The sequence below is a fragment of the Salvelinus namaycush genome, chromosome 10, assembly GCF_016432855.1.
Source record: "Salvelinus namaycush isolate Seneca chromosome 10, SaNama_1.0, whole genome shotgun sequence".
Taxonomy (NCBI): Eukaryota; Metazoa; Chordata; class Actinopteri; order Salmoniformes; family Salmonidae; genus Salvelinus; species Salvelinus namaycush.
In genome coordinates this window covers 25,228,622-25,254,089 of record NC_052316.1, presented here as the reverse complement: position 1 = coordinate 25,254,089, position 25,468 = coordinate 25,228,622, and the positions used below count along the sequence as shown (strand labels likewise).

Below are 25,468 nucleotides of genomic sequence, written 5' to 3'. Positions count from 1 at the left end.
CATATTCCAGTCTGTGCTAGCAAAACAGTCCTGTAGTTTAGCATCTGCTTCATCTGACCACTTTTTTATTGACCGAGTCACTGGTGTTTCCTGCTTTAATTTTTGGTTGTAAGCGCGAATCAGGAGGATATAATTATGGTCAGATTTGCCAAATGGAGGGCGAGGGAGAGCTTTGTATACGTCTCTGTGTGTGGAGTGAAGGTGGTCCAGAGTTTTTTCCCTCTGGTTGCACATTTAACGTGCTGATAGAAATTTGGTAAGACGGATTTAAGTTTCCCTGCATTAAAGTCCTCAGCCACTAGGAGCGTTGCCTCTGGGTGAGTGTTTTCCTGTTTGCTTATGGCAGAATACAACTCATTGAGTGTGGTCTTAGTGCCTGCATCGGTCTGTGGTTGTATGTAGACAGGTAGATAGTGTAGTAGATAGTGTGGTCTACAGCTTATCATGAGATACTCTACCTCAGGCGAGCAAAACCTCGAGACTTTTAGATATCGTGCACCAGCTGTTATTTACAAAAATATATAGTCCGCCGCCCCTTGTCTTACCAGACGCCACTGTTCTATCCTGCCAGTGCAGCGTATAACCAGCCAGCTGTATGTTGATAATGTCGTCGTTCAGCCACGACTCCGTGAAGCATAAGATATTACAGTATTTAATGTTCTGTTGGTAGTTTAATCTTCCGCGCAGGTCATCGATTTTATTTTCCAAAGATTGCACGTTTGCTAGCAGAACGGAAGGCAGTGGGGGTTTATTCGATCGCCTACGAATTCTCAGAAGGCAGCCCGACCTCCGGCCCCTTTTTCTCCGCCTTCTCTTCACATAAATGACGGGGATCTAGGCCTGTTCCCGGGAAAGCAGTATGTCATTCACGTCGGGCTCGTCCGACTCGTTAAAGGAACAATTGATTCTGCCAGTTCGTGGTGAGTAATCGCTGTTCTGATGTCCAGAAGTTATTTTCAGTCATAAGAGACAGTAGCAGCAACATTATGTACAAAATAAGTTTAAAAAACAAGTTACAAACAATGCAAATAAACAAACAAATACAATTGGTTAGGAACACGTAAAACGTCAGCCTTCTCTGGCGCCATCTTATTCATGTATTAAATGGTGTGTTTTGTTTCAGGTCTGACGCCGGGAGTGAGGTATAATGTGTCTCTGTATGCTGACACTACATGGGGTGTGTCCAACCCCTCATCTGGCCTGGTCTATTCCAGAGAAGATAGTAGGTTTACATGATTAGGAATTTGTGAAATTATCCCTTATGTAAAATAACACATTGTGTTTTTGTTTGCTACTTTATGGTATTACTTTGCACTGCTGTTTCGTTGCTATCCCATTATATAAAGTACACATAATGAGCTGTGGATTGTTCTTATTCTCCAGTGACAGTGTTCCCTGACTCCTTGTCTGTACTTAAGAACCTGTGTCGGTACCGAAGGTGTCAGTGTTGGCCCATGAAACCAGCCGGGTTCTGATCCAATGGGAGGAGCTACCAGTGGACAAACAGAGAGGCTTCCTAACACACTACAACATCTACCTCAAGAGACTGGACTCTGACACAGATCAGAATCAGAGGGGTGAGAGGATAGGAATGTGTGTGTTGTAGTGTATGCATTATCAATATGCATGTGTGTGCATTTTCGGTATGTCTAAGGTGTTCTGCGCATACTCCAGTATTACAATGGAAAAAACATGTCACCTAAAAATGAATCTCGCCCACCAGCCGGCTCTCTCTCTGTCGCCAGCAATTCGAGCCTGGGGACGGGGTTACCTAGAAATCAACCTAGTGTCATTTCTTTGATTCGCACGCCTCACAAACCCACAGCTGAGAGAGCTGACACAGAGCTGACACAGAGCTGAGACAGGGCTGAGACAGGGCTTTCCACCCTTTCACCACACAGAGAAAACCAACACCCCTCTCCTTAGTTCCAGTAACCTGTCTCTCTGAATCATACTGAATTCAGCTGTACTGTACATCAGATGTAGAGGGATTAGACTGTGATATTATAAAGTACATCTCAAGAATCTTCAGGAAGTATACTCTGGGAGCCAAATGGAACTCCTCCCAGTCAATGGAAGAGAATGGATGTCTTGTTTGTTTGTTTGTATTAGTTAGTCTCAGTTAGCTACAGTGTGCAGTTTCAGGGCTTGGAGATTCAGAGAATCAAAAGCTATTCTTAAACACCACAGCAGGATGTGGTTGTGTGCACATGCATATCTGAAGCTAAAGTCAGACCTGAGTTGTTACCCAACATGCACCACTCCCCTTTGTGGACCTCTATACTGGTGCGGAAAGCAGCTAGAACAGCTACGTTTTCACCCTGTCCCTGTAGTGTAATGACTTGGTGCGATGAAAGCTGTGTGCAATACTGTAGTTTAACTGTTGTTGTCCTGGCTGTAACAACATGTTGTAGGGAATCTACAGTACCAGGCAAAAGTTTGGACACACCAACTCATTCAACGGGTTTTCTTTATTTTCACAATTTTCTACATTGTAGAATAGTAGTGAAGACATCAAAACTATGAAATAACACGATCATGTTGTAACCAAAAAAGTGTTAAACAAATCAAAATACATTTTAGATTTTAGATTCTTCAAAGTAGCCACTCTTTGCCTTGATGACAGCTTTGCACACTCTTGGCATTCTATCAACAAGCTTCAACTGGAATGAGTTCCCACATATGTTGAGCACTTGTTGGCTACTTTTCCTTCACTCTGCGGTCCAACTCATCCCAAACCACAGCAATTGAGTTGAGGTCGGGTGATTGGGGAGGCCAGGTCATCTGATGCAGCACTCCATCACTCTTCTTCTTGGTAAAATAGCCCTTACACAGCCTGGAGGTGTGTTGGGTCATTGTCCTGTTGAAAAACAAATGATAGTCCCACAAAGCGCAAACCAGATGGGATGGCATATTGCTGCAGAATGTTGTGGTAGCCATGCTGGTTAAGTGTGCCTTGAATTCTAAATAAATCACTTACAATGTCACCAGCAAAGCACCCCCACACCATCACACCTCCTCTTCCATGCTTCAAGGTGGGAACCACACATGCCGAGATCATCCGTTCACCTAATCTGCTTCTCACAAAGACACGGCGGTTGGAACCAAAAATTGTGACTTTTCCTCTTATTGGTGTCCATTAGAAGTGGTTTCTTTGCAGCAATTCGACCATGAAAGCCTGATTCATGCAGTCTCCTCTGAACAGTTGATGTTGAGATGTGTCTGTTACTTGAACTCTGTGAAGCATTTTTTTGGGCTGCAATTTCTGAGGCTGGTAACTTATTCTCTGCAGCAGAGGTAACTCTGGGTCTTCCTTTCCTGTGGCGGTCCTAGTGAGAGCCAGTTTCATCATAGCGCTTGATGGTTTTTGCGACTATACTTGAAGAAACTTTTAATATCTTGAATTTTAGGTGACTACCTCATGAAGCTGGTTGAGATAATGCCAATAGTGTGCAAAGCTGTCATCAATGGGAAGGGTGGCTACTTTGGAGACTCTCAAATATATTTTGATTTGTTTAACACTTTCTTGGTTACTACATGTGTTATTTCATAGTTTTGATGTCTTCAGTATTATTCTACAATGTAGAAAATAGTAACAATAAATAAAAACCCTGGAATCAGTAGGTGTGTCCCAACTTTTGACTGGTACTGTATGTTAGGGGGTCATCTTGTCTGCTCTTTTTTGGATATACAGTACTTATACTTACCTACACTTTGTGATAAATGCATTTGTAAAAACATTACATTTAAAGTCGGAATCAGCAGTTGAAACAATAACAAAGTGTTCTCCCGCCGTTTTCAGAAAAAAAGTTGAGAAATGGGGCTGGAGAAGTTTAACCAAATTCATAGACAGAGCTATGGATGCAAGGACTGACCATCCATGATATCATATTTATAGTTATAACCATGTTTTCAGGCTATATAGTGTTTATTTCCATTTACTTTGTTTACAAACATTGGAGTAAACCAAGCATATATTTTGGGTTCTGATGGGGTACGACAGTTGAACTGGGATCATGAGGCATTTATAAGTTATATTCTTCAGGAATTAATGGGTACAAATCTTTTTTTATTAAAAAAATGGATGAAGTATCTACTGATTGCCCCTTTAATTGAGCTGTTGTTTGATTCATTGATTCATTGATTGTGTGCATGGTCAAATACTATATATCTCTGGTCCGCCGTCTTCTCTCCAGTGACTGTATCAGGGTCCATTACAGTGTCAGGGCCCAGTCAGAGGTGGCTGGAATGTCCTGAGGGGGCCGTGGCCCTCAGAGTGTCTGCCTCCACGGCTGCAGGGGAAGGACCACAGGGGGAGTGGCTACTCTCGCACTCTCCAGTCACTGCAGGTCAGTCACATTCACTACCATGGCCATGTTCCAAACTTACTCACAACAACTCACTTCCTCCCTCAGCTCTGCAGGTCAGAAACATTCACAACTAGCCTTGTACGGACATCCTGATCTTGCGAGATTGCATTCTGTTTTGCTAGAATGTAAGCTTGCAAGATCAGGATTGTCGAAGAGGCTAATTCACAACCATGGCCACATTCCAAACCAATCACGCCTTCTCTTCACTCTGTTCCAAACACACTATGATTGCCTCTCTGATGTCTTAACCTGTTCTTACAGTGTGCTGTCATTTACTAACATGTACCCTGTTCTTCTCTAGTTGGGCTGGTGGCTGGCATGTCGCTCCTGGCAACCATTATCATGGTGATAATGGCGAACCTGATGTGTTGGAGCTGTGTGAGGAAAAGGTACCAAGCTGACAGAGATGTTGGCCTGGTGGCGCTTGCATTTATAATCCTGTTACAGCTGTTTACGCTTTAGTTGACGTGGTAACAGACAGTGTATACTTTCTGGTACTTACTTTCCAAAGAAGTACTGTACTCTTTCTGTTTTTAAGTTTACCGTGTTACTGAGGTTGACAGTTTTTTTTGACTGTGGTGAGCAATGTGGTTAACACATCTGTTTGCATGCGATATTTACTGCATGCACTGTAATGCACCGTATTGCCTAAAGAGCTGAGCAAAACTGGTCACAACAACACTATCACATAACAATACAACCCCAATATGAGACTAAGTGATCAACAGCAAACAAGCAGTAAACAACCCAGCTCATTATGAGACTTCCATTCCCTGCAGGATCAAACAGACATGTTTATCCCTGGGTCCTGTCTGGCTTTCTGAGAACCTCCCCAAGCCTGGAAACAGCAATGCTATCAGACTACTGAAGGTAATCTACTAACAGAAAAATTGTGTCTTCACCTCCCTATCTACATTTTCAGAATGCAATATAAATGCATCTATATATTTCAGAATGCAATATAAACACTTCTACCTCTTCCAGAATGTGGTATAAATACGTCTACATCTTTCAGAATGCAATATAAATAGTTCTACATCTTTCAGAATGCAATATAAATGCAGTGCAACCTTTGATGTTATTGATCATACGTTTTTATTAAAAAAATTCACTTTTTATGGCTTCACATCACCTGACATCACATGGTTGGAGAGTTATTTATCCAACAGAAACCAGAGACTGTTCTTCAATGGATGCTTCTCTAACATCAGATATGTACAGTTCGGTGTCCCTCAGGGCAGTTGCCTTGGGCCGTTACTCTTTTCTATTTTTACAAATTATTTGCCACTGGTCTTACACAAAGGTAAAATAACTATGTTTGTGGAGGATTCCACAATCTACATGCCAGCACCTAAAGCTAGTGAGTTTGCAGGAGTTACAGTCAGTATTTTTTTCCCACCTTTATTTAACCAGGTAGGAAAGTTGAGAACAAGTTCTCATTTACAATTGCGACCTGGCCAAGATAAAGCAAAGCAGTTCGACACATACAACAACACAGAGTTACACATGGAGTAAAACAAACATACAGTCAATAATACAGTAGAAAAATAAGTCTGTATACAATGTGAGCAAGTGAGGTGAGATAAGGGAGGTGAAGGCAAAAAAAAGGCCATGGTGGTATCCGAATGGGTGATTAATAATAAATTGGTCTTAAATACATCTAAAACTAAAAGCGTTGTATTTGGTTCAAAATATTCTCTAAGACCTAAACCTCAACTGGAGTTGTACATAAAGGTGACCATTGAGGAAGTTGAGGAAGCTAACATTGGATGGTTAATTATCATGGTCAAGTCATATTGACAAAGTTGTTGTGAAGATGTGGAGGGGAATGTCTGTTAAAAAAATATGTGTTCTGCGTTTTTGACAAATCAATTGTAGTAGTTGTTCAGGCTCTGGTCTTATTACTGTCTGGTAATATGGTCAAGTGCAGCAAAGAAATACCTAGCAAAGCTGTAGCTGGTAAAGCTGCACATGTGCGTCAATCTAATTAACATGATAAACAATTCCCCATCAAAATCTGCCAGTTTAAGTTAGAGATATCTATCTTTTGCATGGGCTGCATCTCAATCCACCACATCCGACTATGTCGGCCTTCTGCATCTGCGGTGGAAAGTGGCAGAGCTATAGCGCTGTTTGTCAGACCAGGAGACATCCAGAAAATCAGTATCCTCACGAAAACGTCTGTAGCATTCAAACGGTTTGGCCAATCTAAGGAAAGATGAGACTCTCACGATCGTGTTGAATGGAAGTATGGAGGTATGGAGGTACAGTGCCTTCAGAAAGTATTCAAGCCCCTTGACTTATTCCACATTTTGTTGTGTTACAGCCTGAATTCAAAATGGATTAAATATTTTTTTCTTTCTCATCCATCTATACACAATAGCCCGTATTGACAAAGTGAAAACATGTTTAAAAATATATATCTCATTTACATAAGTATTCACGCCCCTGAGTCAATACTTTGTAGAAGCACCTTTGGCGGCGATTACAGCTTTGAGTCGTCTTGGGTATGTCTGTATCAGCTTTGCACATCTGGATTTTGGGATTTCACCCATTCTTCCTTGCAGATTTTCTCAAGCTATGTTAAGTTAGATGGAGTGGCGGTGAACAGCAATCTTCAAGTCTTTACACAGTGGCACGTTCCTGACCTGTTTTTCCTTTTTCTTGTATTTATTTAGTTGGTCAGGGCGTGAGTTGGGGTGGGCTGTCTATGTGTGATTTTCTATGTTGGGGTTTTGTGTTCGGCCTGGTATGATTCTCAATCAGAGGCAGCTGTCAATCGTTGTCCCTGATTGAGAATCATACTGAGGCAGCCGGGGTTTCACGTGTGTTTTGTGGGTGTTTGTTCTTGTGTTAGTGTTCCGCCACACAGGACTGTCACGGTAGTTATTTTGTATCGCATATTGTTTTTGTTAATTATTAAATCACTATGGAAACTAGCCACTCTGCGTATTGGTCCGATCCTTCTCGCCTCTCCTCGTCCGAGGAAGAGGATTACGACTGCCGTTACACACAGATTTTCAAATGGGATTCATGTCTGGGCTTAGGTTGGGCCACTCAAGGACTTTCACATTCTTGTTCTGAAGCCATTTCAGCATTGCTTGGCTATATGCTTGGGGTCATTGTCCTGTTGGAACGTAAATCTTCACCTCAGTCTAAGGTCGTTTGCACTCTGAAGCAGGTTCTCATCACAGATTTGCCTGTATTTGGATCCATTCATTGTTCCCTCTGTCCTTACCAGTTTCCCAGTCCTTGCCAATGAAAAGTATCTCCATAGCATGATGCTGCCACCACCGTGCTTCACGTAGGGATGTTAGACGGGTGCTGAGCTGTTACTCATTTTCTCGAGACATAGTGCTTTGCATTCAGGTCAAAGAGTTAAATTTTTGTCACATCAGATCACAAAATCTTTTGCTTTTATCTCTCAGTCTTCACGTGACTTCTCAGGACTGGCTTCTGTTTGGCCACTTTACCATAGAGGCCTGATTGGTGGAGTGCTGCAGAGATGGTTGTCCGTCTGGAAGGTTCTCCCATCTCCACAGAAGAATTCTAGAGCTCTGTCAGAGTGACCATTGTCCTTTCTCCCCTGATTGCTCAGTTTGGCTGGGCGGTCAGCTCATGAAAGACTCTTGGTGTTTCCAAACTTCTTCCATTTAAGAATGATGGAGGCCACTGTGTTCTAGGGGATCTTCAATGCTTCAGAAATGTTTTGGTACCCTTCCCCAGATCTGTGCCTCGACACAATCCTGTCTCGGAGCTCTACGGACAATTCCTTCGACCTCATGGCTTGGGTTTTTGCTCTGACGTGCACTGTCAACTGTTGGAACTTAAATAGACATGTGTGTGCCTTTCCAAATAATGTCCAATCAATTGAATTTACCACAGGTGGACTTCAATCAAGTTGTAGAAACATCTCAAGGATAATCAATGGAAACAGGATGCACCTGAGCTCAATTTTGAGTCTCAGAGCAAAGGGTCTGAATACTTATGTAAATAAGGTATTTCTGTTTTTTTATTTTTAATACATTTGCAAAAAATTCGAAAAGCATATTTTCACTTTCACATTATGGAGTATTGTGTGTAGATGGGTGAGAAAATCAATCCATGTAATCTATTTTGAATTGAGGCTTTAACACAACAAAATGTGTAATAAGTCAAGGGGTATGAATATGCGCACAGTTTTATAAAGAGCCATGGAACTCCCTTCTATCTCCAATTACTCAAGTAAACAGCAAAATGACCTTTAAAAAACAGATTAAACAGCAACTCATGGAACTGCGGCAACAGTGAGGGGAACACCTTCTTATTTGTAGTTTATTGTTTATATAAAAAACATTTTTATTTTTATTTTTTTTACCCCAATCTCATGATATCCAATTGGTAGTTACAGTCTTGTCCCATCACTGCAACTCCCCTACGGACTCGGGAGAGGCAAAGGTCAAGAGCCATGCGTCCTCTAAAACATGACCTTGCCAAGCCACACTGCTTCTTGACACACAGCTCGCTCATCCCGGAAGTCAGCCGCACCAATGTGTTGGAGGAAACAACTTCCAGCTGGCAACCGAAGTCACCTTGCAGGCACCCAGCCCACCACAAGGAGTTGTGTGAGCGCAATGAAATCCCGGCCCGCCAAACCCTCCCCTAACCCGGACGACGCTGAACCAATTGTGCACCGCCTCCAGGTCACGGCTGGCTATGACACAGCCTGTGAAACCAGGGTCTGTAGTGACGCCTCAAACATGCGATGTAGTGAGTTAGACCTCTGCGCCACTCGGGAGGCCGTTCTTTTTAAGTTGTATTGTTTGTATCTTTTTGTTGTTGTATTGTTTGTATATCATTATATAAATGTGTGTGACTGTTCTTGTCTGTCAGTGTATCAGTGTTTTGTTACTTGTCATGTTTTGTGTTTCTTGTGGACCCCAGGAAGAGTAGCTGCTGCTTCTGCAAAAGCGAATGGGGATCGAAATAAACAAATAGAGCCATGTTATCTAAACCAGGCCTACTAGCTTTCTAAGGCCTTGACTTCTTCACTATAACCTCTGTGTTTGTATTGTCCTCCTATAGCATGAAGAGCCAGTGGTCCCAGCTTCGTCCTGGTTGTTCACCGTCAGTGACCCACCACTGTCCCCCATTGAGGAGATCCCTCCTGGGGAGAGGGAGGAACTGTACCCCATCATCCACATCGTGCGGCTCCAGGGTGGGGCCAGGGCCGGGGGAGGAGAGGGGACAGGAGAAAGGACAGCAGCACCTCTGGAGAATATTGGATACAAACCCCAGATTACAATCACAGCTCCACGAGACAAGACAGAGAAGGAGGAATACAGGGGACACATTCCCAGCTGTGAGAGTACAGACAGATGCCCTGAGGAGTCTGGAGGACTGCTAGGAGGCTGGCTGTGTGATATAACAGTAGATTTCTCTGGCATTTCTCCAGCACTGGATCTGAGCTCAATGGGGCGGAACACCTCCCCAAGCCCTCCCAAGATAACAAGCCTCTTCTCTGGGGACACGTGGCTGGATGAGAAGGGGTTGGAGGTGGGCCTTGGCTCTCTGGACTCAGCACAGGGACAGAAAGTGGCTCTGGAAGACCCAGTTGGCTGTCTGGCTAAGACACTGACCACCGGTTACTTCCCCCAGGCTGCTGACCTCAACACCACTACCTACAACCACTGACAGAGACATCTTTAAAGCATTATCTTCTCCATCCTTCAGTGATGAGAGGAAAGGCATTTGTCTGACCAACTGAACAAGAGTTCCAATGAATGGACTTTTATACCATTCTAGCAAAATTTACAGTCATACTAGTGTTTCAGAATGATGAACGGACTGAAAGGACACATTCCTCAATTACATAATATACTATAACAGTGGATTTATAACAATTTCTGCTCGCTGCTATATAAAGATTATGGTTCACTATAAAGAGTCTTTCAGTTGATAAATGAGTGTGAACCCATTACACCCCTTTGTTTATCTGAATATGCAGGTTTTACCCACCAGCCAAGCTTCTGGGAGAGCACGCTGGTTCTCTTTTGATTTGTTGATAAATGTTTCCCTGTCAATCCCTGTTTGTCTATTGATGTATACTGTACCACACAATGGGTTTCGTGCCCAAAGAAGACAGATGTTGAGAACATGTTAAGTTTACAACATAGTTATATTCTGCATCTGAGAAGTGAGGGATACAGTATTTGCACGCCACTGTGTAACATGGTATAATAGTAATGGTATAGTAATGCAGGGTAAACTGACCCTAGATCTGTGCCAGGGCTGTGTTCTCTTCATAGAGCCACCTGCTGTACCAGGCAGTTATAGTGACTTCCTGAAACAGACTTCTCACTTCCTCCCTGAGAGCTCATAAAACTGAGGGTGCATCTCAATAGTTTACGATGCCTCCTCTCACCCCCTTGTCTCCTTGTATCTTCATCTCCTTTCCTTCATTTGCTCTTATCAAAAATGTCTGGACTAATGAAATCAAATTTCCCAGGAGGCCTCTGCAATATTGCTTTCATTTGTCCTGTGTTTTAAAATAAGTGCAGATGAAGAACAGGAGAGGATTAGAGAAGATATTAGACATCCATTCTTGTGAGTGGAGAACATCTGTAAAAAGTGTTAATCTCCAAATTCAGTGTGAGAGGGGGATCCCCTACAACTGGCAAATATCACTCACCTGGTATGTCACTACGGTTGCATTTAGAGAGGCAGACCAATTCTGATCTTTTTCCCCCAAAATGGTCTTTTGACCAATCACATCAGCTCTGAAAAATAACTGATGTGGAAATATCTGATGTGATTGGTCAAAAAAACAATTAGTGGGATTTTTTTAAATCAGAATTGGGTTGCCTGTGTGCACACAGCCATTTTAGGATTGGGCTCAGATGTGTAGGCTACTTGTCGTGCTCTGTTGAACCCGCAGAGGACATAGCAGAGGAACTGAGATGAGGGTTGGTCTAGTCAAATGTCAACTGACACGCATCTCAACCAAAACAGGCTCGCACGCTTTCAGCCAAACCACTGACACACACTGCACTGGACTAAGAAGATATTCAGAAATGTAAAGGAAAAATATCAAATGAGTGTAAGTAAATTCATAGGGAGCCCGTTGTGTATAATTAACGAATGCTGTTCGGTAGGGAATTATCAACTGTATGATGTCGGAGCTGGGTGAGTGGTGCTTTCTGTTTTTATACAGGCTACATTCACATGGTCTATTTTACTAAATTTCTGCAGTTGATTATTGTAGTACAGGATCAACCATTTGAGTTATCAGAATAATCTCAATCAATAATCTGTTATGGTGTCATAGTGAACATTGAGCAATGTTCGACATGCATGGGAAGATGTGCAGTCATTTATTTTTCTTTTCTTAAAAATAAAATAAAAATATTGTTGTCCAAAAGATGGTGTATTTACTAAATAAAAAATACAGTGACATTCTCATGGGGATACATTACATTACTTGTATATTATACATGTTTATTTCTGTAGTGATACTGAAAGACTCCATGGACCTTCAGCTATGATACACAAATGGAATGCAGCTCACCACTGGTAGTGAACAACCCAGAGGTCCAATGGCTTATTCACCCCATGGTTGGTGGTCTATCCTCATTGGCATCACTTTGCTGTGTGCCATAGGGTCTAGTAGAGGTAAGTGGTCTATTCACCAATCATGTAGGCTACCTACGTAATAAGAGTTATGTCAAGAACACTTGATATTCTTCCTTAGTGATACTTCAAAGCATTTGTCCAAGATAGATTCATACAATGTCCAAGACATTCTCCCTGTCCACAGACTGTGTACTCTGCAAGTCTGCGTATGCCTTGAACTGTTCTCATATGCTATAGGAGTATGCTTGATCTTTTAATAAACACCCTCTGAATATGTCTTTAATAGTATGAGTTGATTTCCTCTTGCTGTCTCACTTCTCTGTGTGCCAATAGTCACCAAACCTCAGTACAGGCTGTATTGAGCGCAGGCTTTTATTCCAGCCCAGCACAAACACACCTGATTCTACAAATATAGAATATATATGGTGTGTTATTGCAGGGCTAGAACAAAAGCCTGCACACCCTGTAGCTTACCAGAACCAGTGCTGGAGACCCTTGTTCTGTTGTGTTTTCTGTGCTGCTAAATGCTGCTAAAACAAGTATTTTTAACTTCCAGTTTACTCCTCTGTCATTCCCCAGTGAGATAGCAACAGTTTTCTTTGTCGTTTTGTTGTGCCTCCAGCTGATAAGCCATGTACTGCATCATCCAGCATTGGGGACCTGGTCCTTCTGGGTTCCAGCTTCCAGGTGTTCTGTACCTATCAGGCCAGCTGCAGAGCTTCCAAATCAATGCACATCGACAAGAAGAAAATAGACAAAATACAGCACTACAACTCTACAACTCTATTCCTCAACGTGACAAACATAAGTAAAAACACAACGTACACCTGCCTGTGTGAAGGAGAACCTGAGCCTTGTGGACTCGACATTGATACTGGATGTAAGTATGGAACAGTATACTCTGCAATATAGCACTCCACAATACCAGAGCACTCTGCAATACAAAACAAGGTGTCGACAGTGACCAGAATAACTATAGGGCTGGGGGTGTGAAACCAAACTGAATGGGACAGATGGAGAAAAACAACTTGTGCCTTTTGACACTCATGAAGGCGAACACCGCTCACTAAATTAGCCAGTCAGATATGCAGTGTGACATATTTTCATCAAGTAGTCTTTAAGTACAACGTGGTGGAGGAGTTGCATTATAAAGTTTGCTCTATACCTCTTGGACCATCTAGTCTGACTACTAACTAGTTCAACCCATGTCAGTGTCAGCACTTCTAACAGGTGTGTCAGAGGTGCAAGTTTAAATGATACACATTTAACTCTCATGTCAGTGGTCTTTAAAGGAACAATACCATCACATGCTGGTTACTGGTCCAAAGCACAATGAGAAAAACACTTTGTACCAGACCACGTCCATTTGTGTTGTTGATGTATTGTCATGGTTACCTTGCAGACCCACCTGACCTGCCAGAAAATGTAACCTGTGTCCAGAAAGGTGAATTTGGAGAGGTGATGTGTACATGGAGAAGAGGAAGGGAAACTCACCTGACAACCACTTCAGAGCTCTGGTGAGTTTGAAAGAGAAAGGGACAGACAGTACTGTGTCATGTGCCATATCATAGCTTAATAGGGATCTGAGCTGAGGAACCGCAGGGTTGGTGGTCTCTCTCACATGTTGGATCAGAGCAGCCTTGGTGGTCAAGCATACTTCTGCTACCAACAACCCAATATGGTTTCTATGGCAAGACAACGACAAGTTTAAGTAAAAACAGACTTGTCAATGTTATGTTTTGCCCAGTATAGTTTTTTCACCATACAGACTCAAATACGGAGAATAAAAGAAAAAGAGAAAAGAAGAAAAGGAAAATGCATGAGATAGAAAAGCCAGTTGGTATGGATGAGGTGTACTGTATAGTAAGTCGTGGATGACTTGTATGTGTTTCATGTGTTTCAGGGTGAGAGCTGTGTTTGGTAACAGAACAGCAGGATCTGTATCCTACCCTGGTTCTGGTTCCAGGTCTGATCCTGGTCTAGTCTCAGCTAATTTCCCTGTGTCTGGTTCTGTCCAGACTGAATACTCCGTATGGGCCAGCTCCTCCAACAAGCTGGGCTCTGCTGTGTCCACCACCCTCAACTTCACACTCGACCACATTGGTATGGCAGCTGCAAAAAACAAAAAAGAATATAACACTGATTATGCAATTTTGATCATTCTGCACCTGTATGAGCAAATGTGCACCTACAATTGAAGTCGGAAGTTTACATACACCTTAGCCAAATACATTTAAACTCAGTTTTTCACAATTCCTGACATTTAATCCTTGTAAAAATTCCCTGTCTTAGGTCAGTTAGGATCACCACTTTATTTTAAGAATGTGAAATGTCAGAATAATATTAGAGAGAATGATTTATTTCAGCTTTTATTTCTTTCATCACATTCCCAGTGGGTCAGAAGTTTTCATACACTCAATTAGTAGTTGGTAGCATTGCCTTTAAATTGTTTAACTTGGGTCAAACGTTTCGGGTAGCCTTCCACAAGCTTACCACAATAAGTTGGGTGAAATTTGGTCCATTCCTCCTGACAGAGCTGGTGTAACTGAGTCAGGTTTGTAGGCCTCTTTGCTTGCACACACTTTTTCAGTTCTGCCCACAAATTTTCTATGGGATTGAGGTCAGGGCTTTGTGATGGCCACTCCAATACCTTGACTTTGTTGTCCTTAAGCCATTTTGCCACAACTTTTGAAGTATGCTTGGGTCATAGTCCATTTGGAAGACCCATTTGCGACCAAGCTTTAACTTCCTGACTGATGTCTTGAGATGTTGCTTCAATATATCCACATAATTTTCCTCCTCATGATGCCATCTATTTTGTGAAGTGCACCAGTCCTTCCTGCAGCAAAGCACCCCCACAACATGATGCTGCCATCCCCGTGCTTCACGGTTGGGATGGTGTTCTTCAGCTTGCAAGCGTCCCCCTTTTTCCTACGAACATAAAGATGGGCATCATGGCCAAACAGTTCTATTTTTGTTTCATCAGACCAGAGGACATTTCTCCAAAAAGTACGATCTTTGTCCCCATGTGCAGTTGCAAACCGTAGTCTGGCTTTTTTTATGGCGGTTTTGGAGCATTGGCTTCTTCCTTGCTGAGTGGCCTTTCAGGTTATGTCGATATAGGACTTGTTTTACTGTGGATATAGATACTTTTGTACCTGTTTCCTCCAGCATCTTCACAAGGTCCTTTGCTGTTGTTCTGGGATTGATTTGCATTTTCGCACCATTGTAGGTTCATCTCTATGAGACAGAACGCATCTCGTTCCTGAGCGGTATGACGGCTGCGTGGCCCCATGGTGTTTATACTTGTGTACTATTGTTTGTACAGATGAACGTGGTACCTTCAGGAGTTTGGAAATTGCTCCCAAGGATGAACCAGACTTGTGGAGATCTACAATTTTTTTGGCTGATTTCTTTTGATTTTCCCATGATGTCAAGTAAAGAGGCACTGAGTTTGAAGGTAGGCCTTGAAATACATCCACAGGTACCCCTACAATTGACTTAAATTATGTCAATTAGCCTAACAGAAGCTTCTAAAGCCATGACATCATTTTCTGGAATTTCCCGAGCTGTTTAAAGGCACAGTCAACTTAGTGTATGTAAACTTCTGAACCACTGGAATTGTGATACAGTGAATTTTAAGTGAAATAATCTGTCTGTAAACAATTGTTGGAAAAATGACTTGTGTCATGCACAAAGTAGATGTCCTAACCGACTTTCCAAAACTATAGTTTTTTAACAAGAAATTTTTGGAGTGGTTGAAAAACGAGTTTTAATGACTCCAACCTAAGTGTATGTAAACTTCCGACTTCAACTGTATCTATGCATTTAGCAATCATTGCTTTATTTTAGATTTTTTTGTGCAATTACACTTTAATTCATGCACTATTTTAACCTTTTACAGCAGTGAGCTAAATCAGGACTGAAACATAACAGAACCGTTTCGACATACAAACACTGAAGTTTTGTCTTTAAAAACAAAACATTAATTTAAATTTTTTTATTATGAGTAATATGAATAACATTCCACCACGAGGCCACTAGAGGGCGCTTTGGTCATTTGACTACTAGGCTATGTTATCTACCTAACGTTTGTTTTAGAAATGACCAATGTAGCAGTTATGATGCATTCTAGAAGAGTACTAGATGTTTGTCAGGTTTGGGTGAGTAATATCACTGGTGCTCTCTGCACTCTAACCACAAGCATCCACTACTGTACTCTCTCAGTCCGTACTAACTGTCCTATGTGTATCCCTGTCCATATTGACTGCTCTCTCTCTCTCTCTGTCTCTTTCTTTCTCTCTCTCTATAGTGCAGCCCTTTCCCCCTGCTGTGTCCCAGGTAGAGTGCTGGTCGCTGGGCTGTAATGTCAGGGTGGAGGGAGCTCAGTTCCTGGAGGTCCAGCAGAGAACCGCCCAGGGACCAGGACCATGGATATTACACCCACACACCGTAAGAACCACTGTCACACATTCACCCACGCACTGTAAACATCACCTGCCATATAGGGAACTGACTGGGTATTGACCATTATACACATACAATCCAATGCTGCTTTGCTAGATTTTGAGTTGCAGAACCGTTGCAAGACGCAACCTCACATGTAAGATTTGTACCTAAATCACAAGACCTCTCGGCTGAGTCAGAAGCTGAGGCAGATTTGACTGGGGTTTGCAGATGCCTGCCTCCTGCTGTTCCGAGATGCTAGACTGCCAAAGCCAGTCAAGCATCTACATGTCTTCACTTTTTAGTAGTCCTCCACATGCAAGTCTTATGATTGTGTAATAATTGTTTAATAAATGTGTGATACATGTCTTATAAAAGTAATACTGTGTTCTGACTGCTGTGCCTCACAGGCAGGTTCAGTGTGGAACCAGTCCATTGTGTCTCTGCAGCCCTACACGAAGTATGAGTTCCAGGCCAGGGTCAAACTGAGCCATAGGAGAGGCATCTGGAGTGACTGGAGCCAACCCGTCTCTAACTGGACACAGGAGGAGGGTAAGAACACTAATACTGCACTGTGTGGGTGATTTGTTGGTCCTGCAGATGGCCTTTATAGACGGGCTGGTTGTTTAGCAACAAAGCTGAACGTGCGCAACTATTGGGCAAAACATACAGGGTTGGTTTAGATTGTTGACAACATGTTAACTATACTTTGTCTCCAATGTTTATTGAAAGCATGAATAAAGTTTCACAATATGCACTTGTTGTCTAACAAACTATACTGAACAAAAATATAAATGCAACATGCAACAATTTCAACGATTTTACTGAGTTACAGTTCATATAAGGAAATCATTCAATTGAAATAAATTTATTAGGACCTAATCTATGGATTTCACGACTGGGCAGGGGCACAGCAATGGGTGGGCCTCGGCATAGGCCCACCTACTTTGGATCCAGGCCCAACCACTGGGGATCCAGGCCCAGCCAATCAGAATGAGTTCTTCCCCACAAAAGGGCTTTATTACAGAAATAAATACTTCTCAGTTTCATCAGCTGTCCAAGTGGCTGGTCTCAGACAATCCCACAGGTGAAGAAGCTGGATGTGGACGTCCTGGCATGGTTACACGTGGTCTGCGGTTGTGAGGCCGGTTGGACTTACTGCCAAAATCTCTAAAACGATGTTTGGTAGCTTATGGTAGTGAAATTAACATTCAATTCTCTGGCAACAGCTCTGGTGGACATTCCTGCAGAAAGTCAAAACTTGAGACATCTGTGGCATTCTGTTGTTTGACAAAACTAAACACTTTGGAGTGGCCTTTTATTGTCCCCAGCACAAGGTGAACCTGTGTAATGCTCATGTTGTTTAATCAGCTTCTTGATATGCCACACATGTAAAGTGGATGGATTACCTTGGCAAAGGAGAAATGCTCACTAACAGGGATGTAAACAAATGTGCGCAATTTTCTTTTTAGCAGTAAGCTTTTTTGTGCCTATGGAACATTTCTGGGATCTTTTATTTCAGCTCATGAAACATGGGACCAACATTTTACATGTTGTGTGTATATTTTTGTTCAGTATACATTGTTACAGTTGCTGGCTAGATACATAGAGAATTTTAGCAATATTAGCGTAGACGTGACAAGACATGGTATCCATGGTATCCAGAACAAGATAAAACTAACAAACGAGCCACTTACGATTCCCCACATGGCAGTTTCTTGTCATTGTGGCTAGCTATCTGGCCATCCAGAATCACAACAACACACATCCTTCTGTTCCACTGAAGTGTGCGGATCGTTTTCGTGACGTTCTCAGCTAACCCATCTATAGCAGAACCAGGGATGTTATATACGCCTGGTAACTGGTGTTTTATCATATATCTCTATCAGTAACAGATTCAGTTGACATGTGTCACTTTATTAATGATGCCCTTTAGCATACTGTACTGGTTGGTTGTGACTAAGTTATTGTGCAGTTTTGTGCCACAGAGTATGAAAGAGAGACAGTAGAAATCGGTTTGAACATGATGAGGGGGAAAAGAGGATGCTCAGGGAAAGTTTCAGTCTAGTTTAGATATAGTTTATCCCTCCACACACCTGCATATAGAGCACAATCAAAGGTGAACCCTGTCTACAAGTCAACCGTTTCCTGTGTGTAGAAACCATGATTTATATTAAACTGAGTTGTATCACAGAGATGTTGTCAGATAAGCTTGTCCCTCTCCATACCTACACATACACCTACACTCACGTAGAGCATTGTGAAAAGTGCATCTAAGGTTTAATCTGATCCCAGGCCAGCAGATTTCAGGTGTTTCTGGAAACACCTCATAACATAGTGTTCATCATCATACTGAGAGGAACAACAAAGTCTCCTTATGGTCAATACTAAGCAGGATCATATCGTATAATGATTGGTATCACACATATTAGAATTGACCTGTACTGGATAATTTATCATCTGGCAAAATATGGTAACACTTCCTTCATTCAGTGAAATGACTTCATTCATTTACTGTGAAACAACACTGTTCTTCATTTCATGCGTTGTTTTACCGACCAGTACTTATCATGTAGAAGTAGAAGATGAGAAAATGATGTCGCTCGGGAGTATTGAGACAGTCTTTAACTTTGAGAGTGTCTCTGCACCTCTGAGCACTATCAACCACACAATCACCCTGTAGGAGAGATAGTCACAGTGTGGTAGCCTCACTATAACCTCACCTCCCTTCTCTGTCATCACTCATCTGCTCTGTAAGCCACATGCCCCACTGCTGTGCGTATTTGTGTTGGTGTGTGTGTGTGTGTGCACGCCGCAACCAAAATTCCCCCTCTCTCACTTCCTGATCATCAAGGGAGGAGTTTATTTTTCATTGAAGAAAAAGTAAGATATGGAACGATATGGAAAAACATTGAACGACACACATTTTGAAACTTAACAAGACTAGGCATGACAGGTCAACATGTATCATATAGGACGATGAAACATAAAACTCTTAACTCCCCATTTTGTAATTATGAGGATGAGCAGCTACCCACTAATCTTGATGACATTATTCTGGTGAAATACATGAGAGATACATGAGAGAAATACATGAGAGATACATGAGAGAAATACATGAGAGATACATGAGAGAGATACATGAGAGAAATACATGAGAGAAATACATGAGAGAAATACATGAGACATTGTTTGCTTCTTGGAGGTGGACACCTCATTTTTGCCATAATTTATGGGAGATGCTATCAGCTCTTTTGGAATACCAAGAATTTGACATAACCCAGATAAGCACCTCATGCCAGAGAAGCCTTTTAGTAGCACATCTTAATTATACTTGATGATGCTGTGTTTGTCCTGTCTGCTGATTTACAGGATGCAGATCACATCAGTCTGGAGCTATATGTCACTTTGGGTGGCAGTGTATTATTTGACGCAAAAACTAAAAAATAATTGTTTCCAGGAAATATTAGTCATGTCTGAGACACATCCTTGTTCTGAGGAAAACATAATGAAGGTTGTCAGACGGTTATCAAAACACAAAATAGACTGAAGGCTGATGGCTATCATAATGACCTTGTACATACAAGCTATGTACTTAATGGATAGAATAGGACTTTATTGATGCCAAACCCCCAGACATCACACAAATACACAGAAAACATTTTGGGAGTATACATACATTTTGGGAGGACACGGGGTCAGCCACAGCTAACTGTTGCAATGAATAAACGGTTTGTATGCTGTGCTCTTTTACAGCACCTGCCAAGGCCCTGGATGTGTGGTACACAACCTCCAACTCTCCCAACAACTCCATCACTTTACACTGGAAGGTGCGCATTCAAAGAGATGTCTTAATATTGTCAGACTCTCTCTCTCTCCCATATGGGAAAAAAATACTTTAGTATACTGTAGTATTACTATATTTATCTACTATAGTATTCACTGTGGTGTTTTTGCAGACTTTACTTTGTTTTTGTGTAAAAACACTACAGTTAATACTGTAGTATTTACAGTAGTGTTTTTGTGGACATGACTGTTCTGTGATATTTATGATGGGACATTGATACCGGTACTCCAATGCTTCAATGCAGTTTTCAAAGCACTACTAATCCAACACAATGTACCGATGCTCATTTCAAAGTATCATTATCGCTTGATCAATGACGCCCGAAGCTTTGTTTGATCACATGGTTTTTCAAACTGTGGTTTGCAAAATGAGAGATCCCACAGATTTCGTCATGGTTACGGTGCTTTCTTCGATTCCAAGTTGCTTTCAAACCCCAACCTCTACTGGAAACCATACTTATAATGTACAGGATTTTGTGATGCTGTGTCATCTGAATGGCAAATAAGCAGGTAGAGTCGGGGACCATAGAACAAGGAATGGGGCCGAGTCCAGGCAAAGGCTTATTATTTAGAAAATTGTTTTTATATGACACCACACTCGGCACATTATTGTTCAAACTATTTGTTTTATTTAGTATGGTATAAGCGTATGTCTTAAGCATCCTAAATAATGCGATACTTTAAGTTTTTGACAGCAACTTGTAATGCTAAATTATAGCTAGTAGGCTTTTAACACCCGCAATGAAAATCTGTGTCAAGGAGATTTTATGAATATTGTGGGAAAAACTTCCATATGGACATCCTCGCTGCTTTATATTGCTAATCAGCAAATGTCACTTCTAAGTAATGAATTGGTGAAAGCCCCAAAGGCTTCAGAAAGCCTCGGTTTCCCATCACTAGTATTTACTGTAGTGTTTTTGTTTTGTACATATACACTGAGTGTACAAAACATTATGAACACCCGCTCTTTCCATGACACAGACTGACCAGGTGAATCCATGTGAAAGCTATGATCCCTTATTGATGCCACCTGTTAGATCCACTTCAATCAGTGTAGATGAAGGGGAGGAGACAAGTTAATTAAGGATTTTTAAGCATTGAGACAATTGAGACATGGATTGTGTATGTGTGCCATTCAGAATGTTGAATGGGCAAGAAGACAAAAGATTTAAGTGCTTTTTAACGAAGTAGTGTCAGGTGCACCGGTTTGTGTTAAGAACTGCAACCCTGCTAGGTTTTTCACGCTCAACAGTTTCCCATGTGTATCAAGAATAGTCCATCGCCAAAAGGACATCGAGCCAACTTTACACAACTGTGGGAAGTGTTGGAGTCAACATGGGCCAGCATCCCTGTGGAACGCTTTCAACACCTTGTAGAGTCCATGCCCCGACGGATTGAGGCTGTTTCTGAGGGCAAAAGGCGGGGGGATGCAACTCAATATTAGGAAGGTGTTCTTAATGTTTTGTACACTCAGTGTATATGTTGTTCGTCATAAAATATGGTGTCTCTAGTTCTATCTGAGTAATTAGGGAAAAAAGTGTTACTTTCGTCCTGTTTCTGTCCTAAACTGTAGCCTTTTTTCATGTGAGTGTGTAAAACTTTCTTAGCCGTAGCTGCAGCTTGTGGTCTAGTTACTCCGCTAGCTCCGCTACATTAGGTAAAGGTCAAACTCAGACCACTTCCGAGAGGGGACATCCCCCCCCCCCCCCTAACCTCACGCCATAGGTGTGAGAGGCTCCCTCCCCAATGATGTGTGAGACTGAAACCTGGGCCAGACACGTGACAGTTTCAGTTTACAAGAAACAGAAACGACGAGCAGTTTAAAAGAAATGATAGATCCCTTACACACCTCTCATCTCTCATAGCATGCCTTCTTAGCTGCTCCTGGGCAATACAATAAAGTTGAATTAAATGTTAAGCTAACACAAGGGTAGGGGCATGTTGATATAGAAACAGTCAGACTCTAGGGGAGAATCTCAATTGCATACTCCTCTCTCGTTGCCTCGTTCTCGAAACCCATTGAATGAGAAAGCCAGAGGTCTCTCTCCTCTGACCTTCTCCTCCAATGGATTTTGAGAAGGAGAAAGGAGACACGAGGAGTATGCAATTGAGATTCTCCCTTGCTTTAGGATTCTATGCTGGGAAACAGAAGTGGGATGAAAACACTGATAGCCAATCCTATCACTGCATCATTTGTGATTGTTGCCCATGGAGTGGGCCTGTGTTTTATATGTGGTTCTGAATCTGATTGCAGATGCTGAGTCACACAGAGGCCAGAGGGAAGATCAGGGGTTACAAGGTGATAGTTAACGACACCCTGGCAGGGAAATCTGAGAGCAACACCTCCATTAATCATATTTCAGGCCTGTCCTGCTCTCGCTGTGATGTCACTGTCTACGCCCTGAACTCCAGAGGTTCCTCACCCCCTGCCCATGTCACCATTCCCCTCAGAGCAGGTAAGGCATCTCCATTTCCTCTCCGTTTTCCCCCCTTTTCCTCCATCTTCCTATTCAAGATTCAGACTCTCCAGAAAAGTGAAAACTATAAATGCAATAATTTATTCCACTTCTTTGAGTTAAAAGACAATTAACATTTAAAAACCACATAGATATAAATGTAACATCCAATTGACCATAGTTGACAGGGAAGGGTGACTGCTCTACTGACAGTGTCACACACTCCTCTCCCTTCACAGCCCAGCCCCCTCAGAATGTGATGTGTAGAAATCACAGTAACAACAGCGTCACCATCTCCTGGCGGAGGCCTGTTACTGCAGGAGCAGCCAGTGGGACAGGGGATGGGGCAGTAAGTGGCTACCTGCTGGAATGGTTCCCTGTTGGAAGACAGGTGGAGAAGCTCAGGTGGAAGAGACTGGGTCCTAATGAAACCCATACTGTCATTAGAGGTACGTGTAGCGGATGGATGGCCAACTTAGCATTGCATTAGATCTTATTGGATCCCTGAGTGATGACACAGCCAGTTGATCCCTCCTCTTGCTCTCATTCCCTCTCTCTCTCGATCTCCACCCCACCCACTGTCTCTCTTGTGTGTAGATAACATTAAGCCGTTTGAGTGCTATGAGGGAGCAGTTTATGCTCTGTATGAGCAGGCAGTGGGCAGGGCCCAGTTTGAAGACTTCTACACCTTGGAATTAGGTAAGGAGACAGGAGATCACCATTTTTTCGAAGGTTTCACATCAATGGAACAGTGCCAGAGTTCGATTCCTATTTGTGGTATGACTGTGTCCTCTAGTGCCTTCCGCGGGTCCGTCTGTCCATCAGCCGGTGGTGGAGGGGGACAAAGTGACAGTTTCCTGGTCAGAGGTCCCTCAGGAACACAGGGGTGGCTGTGTCATCAACTACACCATCTATGTGGAAAACTCAGAGGGAAAAGACGTCGGAAACTACGGTATGGGGAAGAACTATTAAACACAAAGTGCATTGTGTGTGTGTGTATACTGTGTTCATGACCTGTGGTTTTGTTCTAGTCTGCAGAGCATCAGAGAGGTCCTTCACCATCAGGGACCTTCCCCCTGACTACTACCGTCTATGGGTGGCCGCATCGACTGCCTCAGGACAGGGCCCCAGAGCCAAACACTCCTTCTTCATCAAACCTCAAAGTGAGTATAACGAGAGAAAGAGTGAAAATAATCTGTTTCTCAGAATAATCTGTCTGAAACACTCTCAGTATTATCATTCCAGTTATGTGAAGTGTTACAATAAATACAGAATGCTTATGTTTATACTGTATAATGTTTACACTGTGTGCTTATTATGTACCAATGTAGGTTTGCTTTCAGACAGCTGGCTTTATACCATGGTCCTGGTAGGGATCACCTCCTTCCTGGTGTTCTTTGTCCTGCTGTGCCTGTACCAGGTCTCCTCGCTACGACGACGGTAATACATTAGGAACAGGAACAGCCTCTAGTCCTAATGGGGAGTCACTAGACAGCAATACTGGAATGAAATGGAAATATTGATTGACCGTGTTATTAACTGTGTGCTCTGTTCCTGACTCACTGTGGTTCTTTTCCATGTTCTCTCCTCCTCAGAGTCTCAACACTCGTCCACTGCCTCATGCCAGATATCGTCCCTGATCCTGCCAACAGCAAATGGGCAAAGGAGTGTGCCAAAGAGAAGGTACGTGCACGCAGACGCCCAAGTGCACACATGCAAGCACGCACACACAAACAAACACACTCTGAATACTTCATTTGGATCCACAGTGATACATTAGTCTGACCCCTTCCTGTCTTCCCCCAGGGTGAGTTGACCCTACACCTCTACCTCAGTGAGTCTAGTGTCAGTGAAGAGGAGGAGCCAGACACTGTGGAGGTCCAGGAGCTGCCTGAGGGCAGTTGGAGCTCATGGAACCCAGCACAGCGCACTGATATCTCCGGAACTCCAGAGGGTGCTATTCACCCCTCCTTACACCTCCTCTTCATGCCCCAGCAGATCCCTGCGACAGACCCGTCAACAACAGCCTACTTCCAGAGCTCCTACCTCAAGAGCTTCTCCCAGGAGTCAGGCTCCTCAGGCCAGACACAGGATTCCCAGGGAACAGATATGACTGTAGACTACATCTCAACACACGTCCTAGAGGGCAGAGAGGAGAAGGAAGAGGAAGGTCTGGATGTGATGGGATTCTTCTCCTGTCCGCAGAACCCCCTGAGTCCGTTCATGAACCCTTTGGTGTCTTTCGGAGGGAAGCTGACTCTGGATGCGGTCAGGATCGACTGCAGTGAGTTCTTAGACTGATGGGTTAGACTGATGGGTTAGACTGATAGCCATATAAAATAACCCAAGGAGCAGGCTGTGTGAAGAACCTGTGTAATCTCAGTGTATCATGACTTTGATTCTCACTAACCAACAATCATTATAAACAGTTATATTGCATTACAGTACAATAGTACACTATCTATCAGAGATGGGAGACTACAGACCTCGGGGTCCATAGTGGTGTAACACTTTTTCACCATAGCAAACACTAATTGCATTCTAAACTGAAGATGTTGATTTTTGGAGTCAGGTGTAAGCTGGGGCAAAAGTGTGTCATCAATCCGGCCCTCGAGGACTGGAGTTGCCCATCCTAGATCTATGTCTTGGATAACACAAAAGGTCAATACAATACAACTCACCTGTCACATTTCCCCCAGTTTACAGGGACTGTAAGCAATGAGCTTTTGTGAAATAAAC

The 25,468-nt window shown here is 42.7% G+C and overlaps 2 protein-coding genes across 2 annotated transcripts in view; both read left to right on the top strand.

Moving 5' to 3' along the window:
• il23r (interleukin 23 receptor) overlaps positions 1-11,769 on the top strand; it is a 21,847-nt gene extending 10,078 nt beyond the window's left edge. Inside the window, exons 12-17 of the mRNA XM_039002595.1 lie at positions 1,124-1,222; positions 1,419-1,577; positions 4,197-4,349; positions 4,672-4,759; positions 5,150-5,240; positions 9,435-11,769. Of these exons, the coding sequence (XP_038858523.1) occupies positions 1,124-1,222; positions 1,419-1,577; positions 4,197-4,349; positions 4,672-4,759; positions 5,150-5,240; positions 9,435-10,043 (1,199 nt within the window). The 3' untranslated portion in view covers positions 10,044-11,769. The remainder of the gene's footprint in view (positions 1-1,123; positions 1,223-1,418; positions 1,578-4,196; positions 4,350-4,671; positions 4,760-5,149; positions 5,241-9,434) is intronic.
• On the top strand, positions 11,385-25,468 carry il12rb2 (interleukin 12 receptor, beta 2a). The gene is made up of 16 exons (XM_039002597.1): positions 11,385-11,448; positions 11,859-12,020; positions 12,604-12,861; positions 13,384-13,498; positions 13,885-14,084; positions 16,294-16,433; positions 16,838-16,979; positions 20,184-20,257; positions 22,528-22,729; positions 22,969-23,178; positions 23,327-23,428; positions 23,526-23,681; positions 23,761-23,892; positions 24,061-24,169; positions 24,325-24,412; positions 24,536-25,468. The coding sequence occupies exons 2-16, from the start codon at positions 11,906-11,908 to the stop codon at positions 25,028-25,030; spliced, it is 2,538 nt and encodes an 845-aa protein (XP_038858525.1). The 5' UTR covers positions 11,385-11,448; positions 11,859-11,905; the 3' UTR covers positions 25,031-25,468.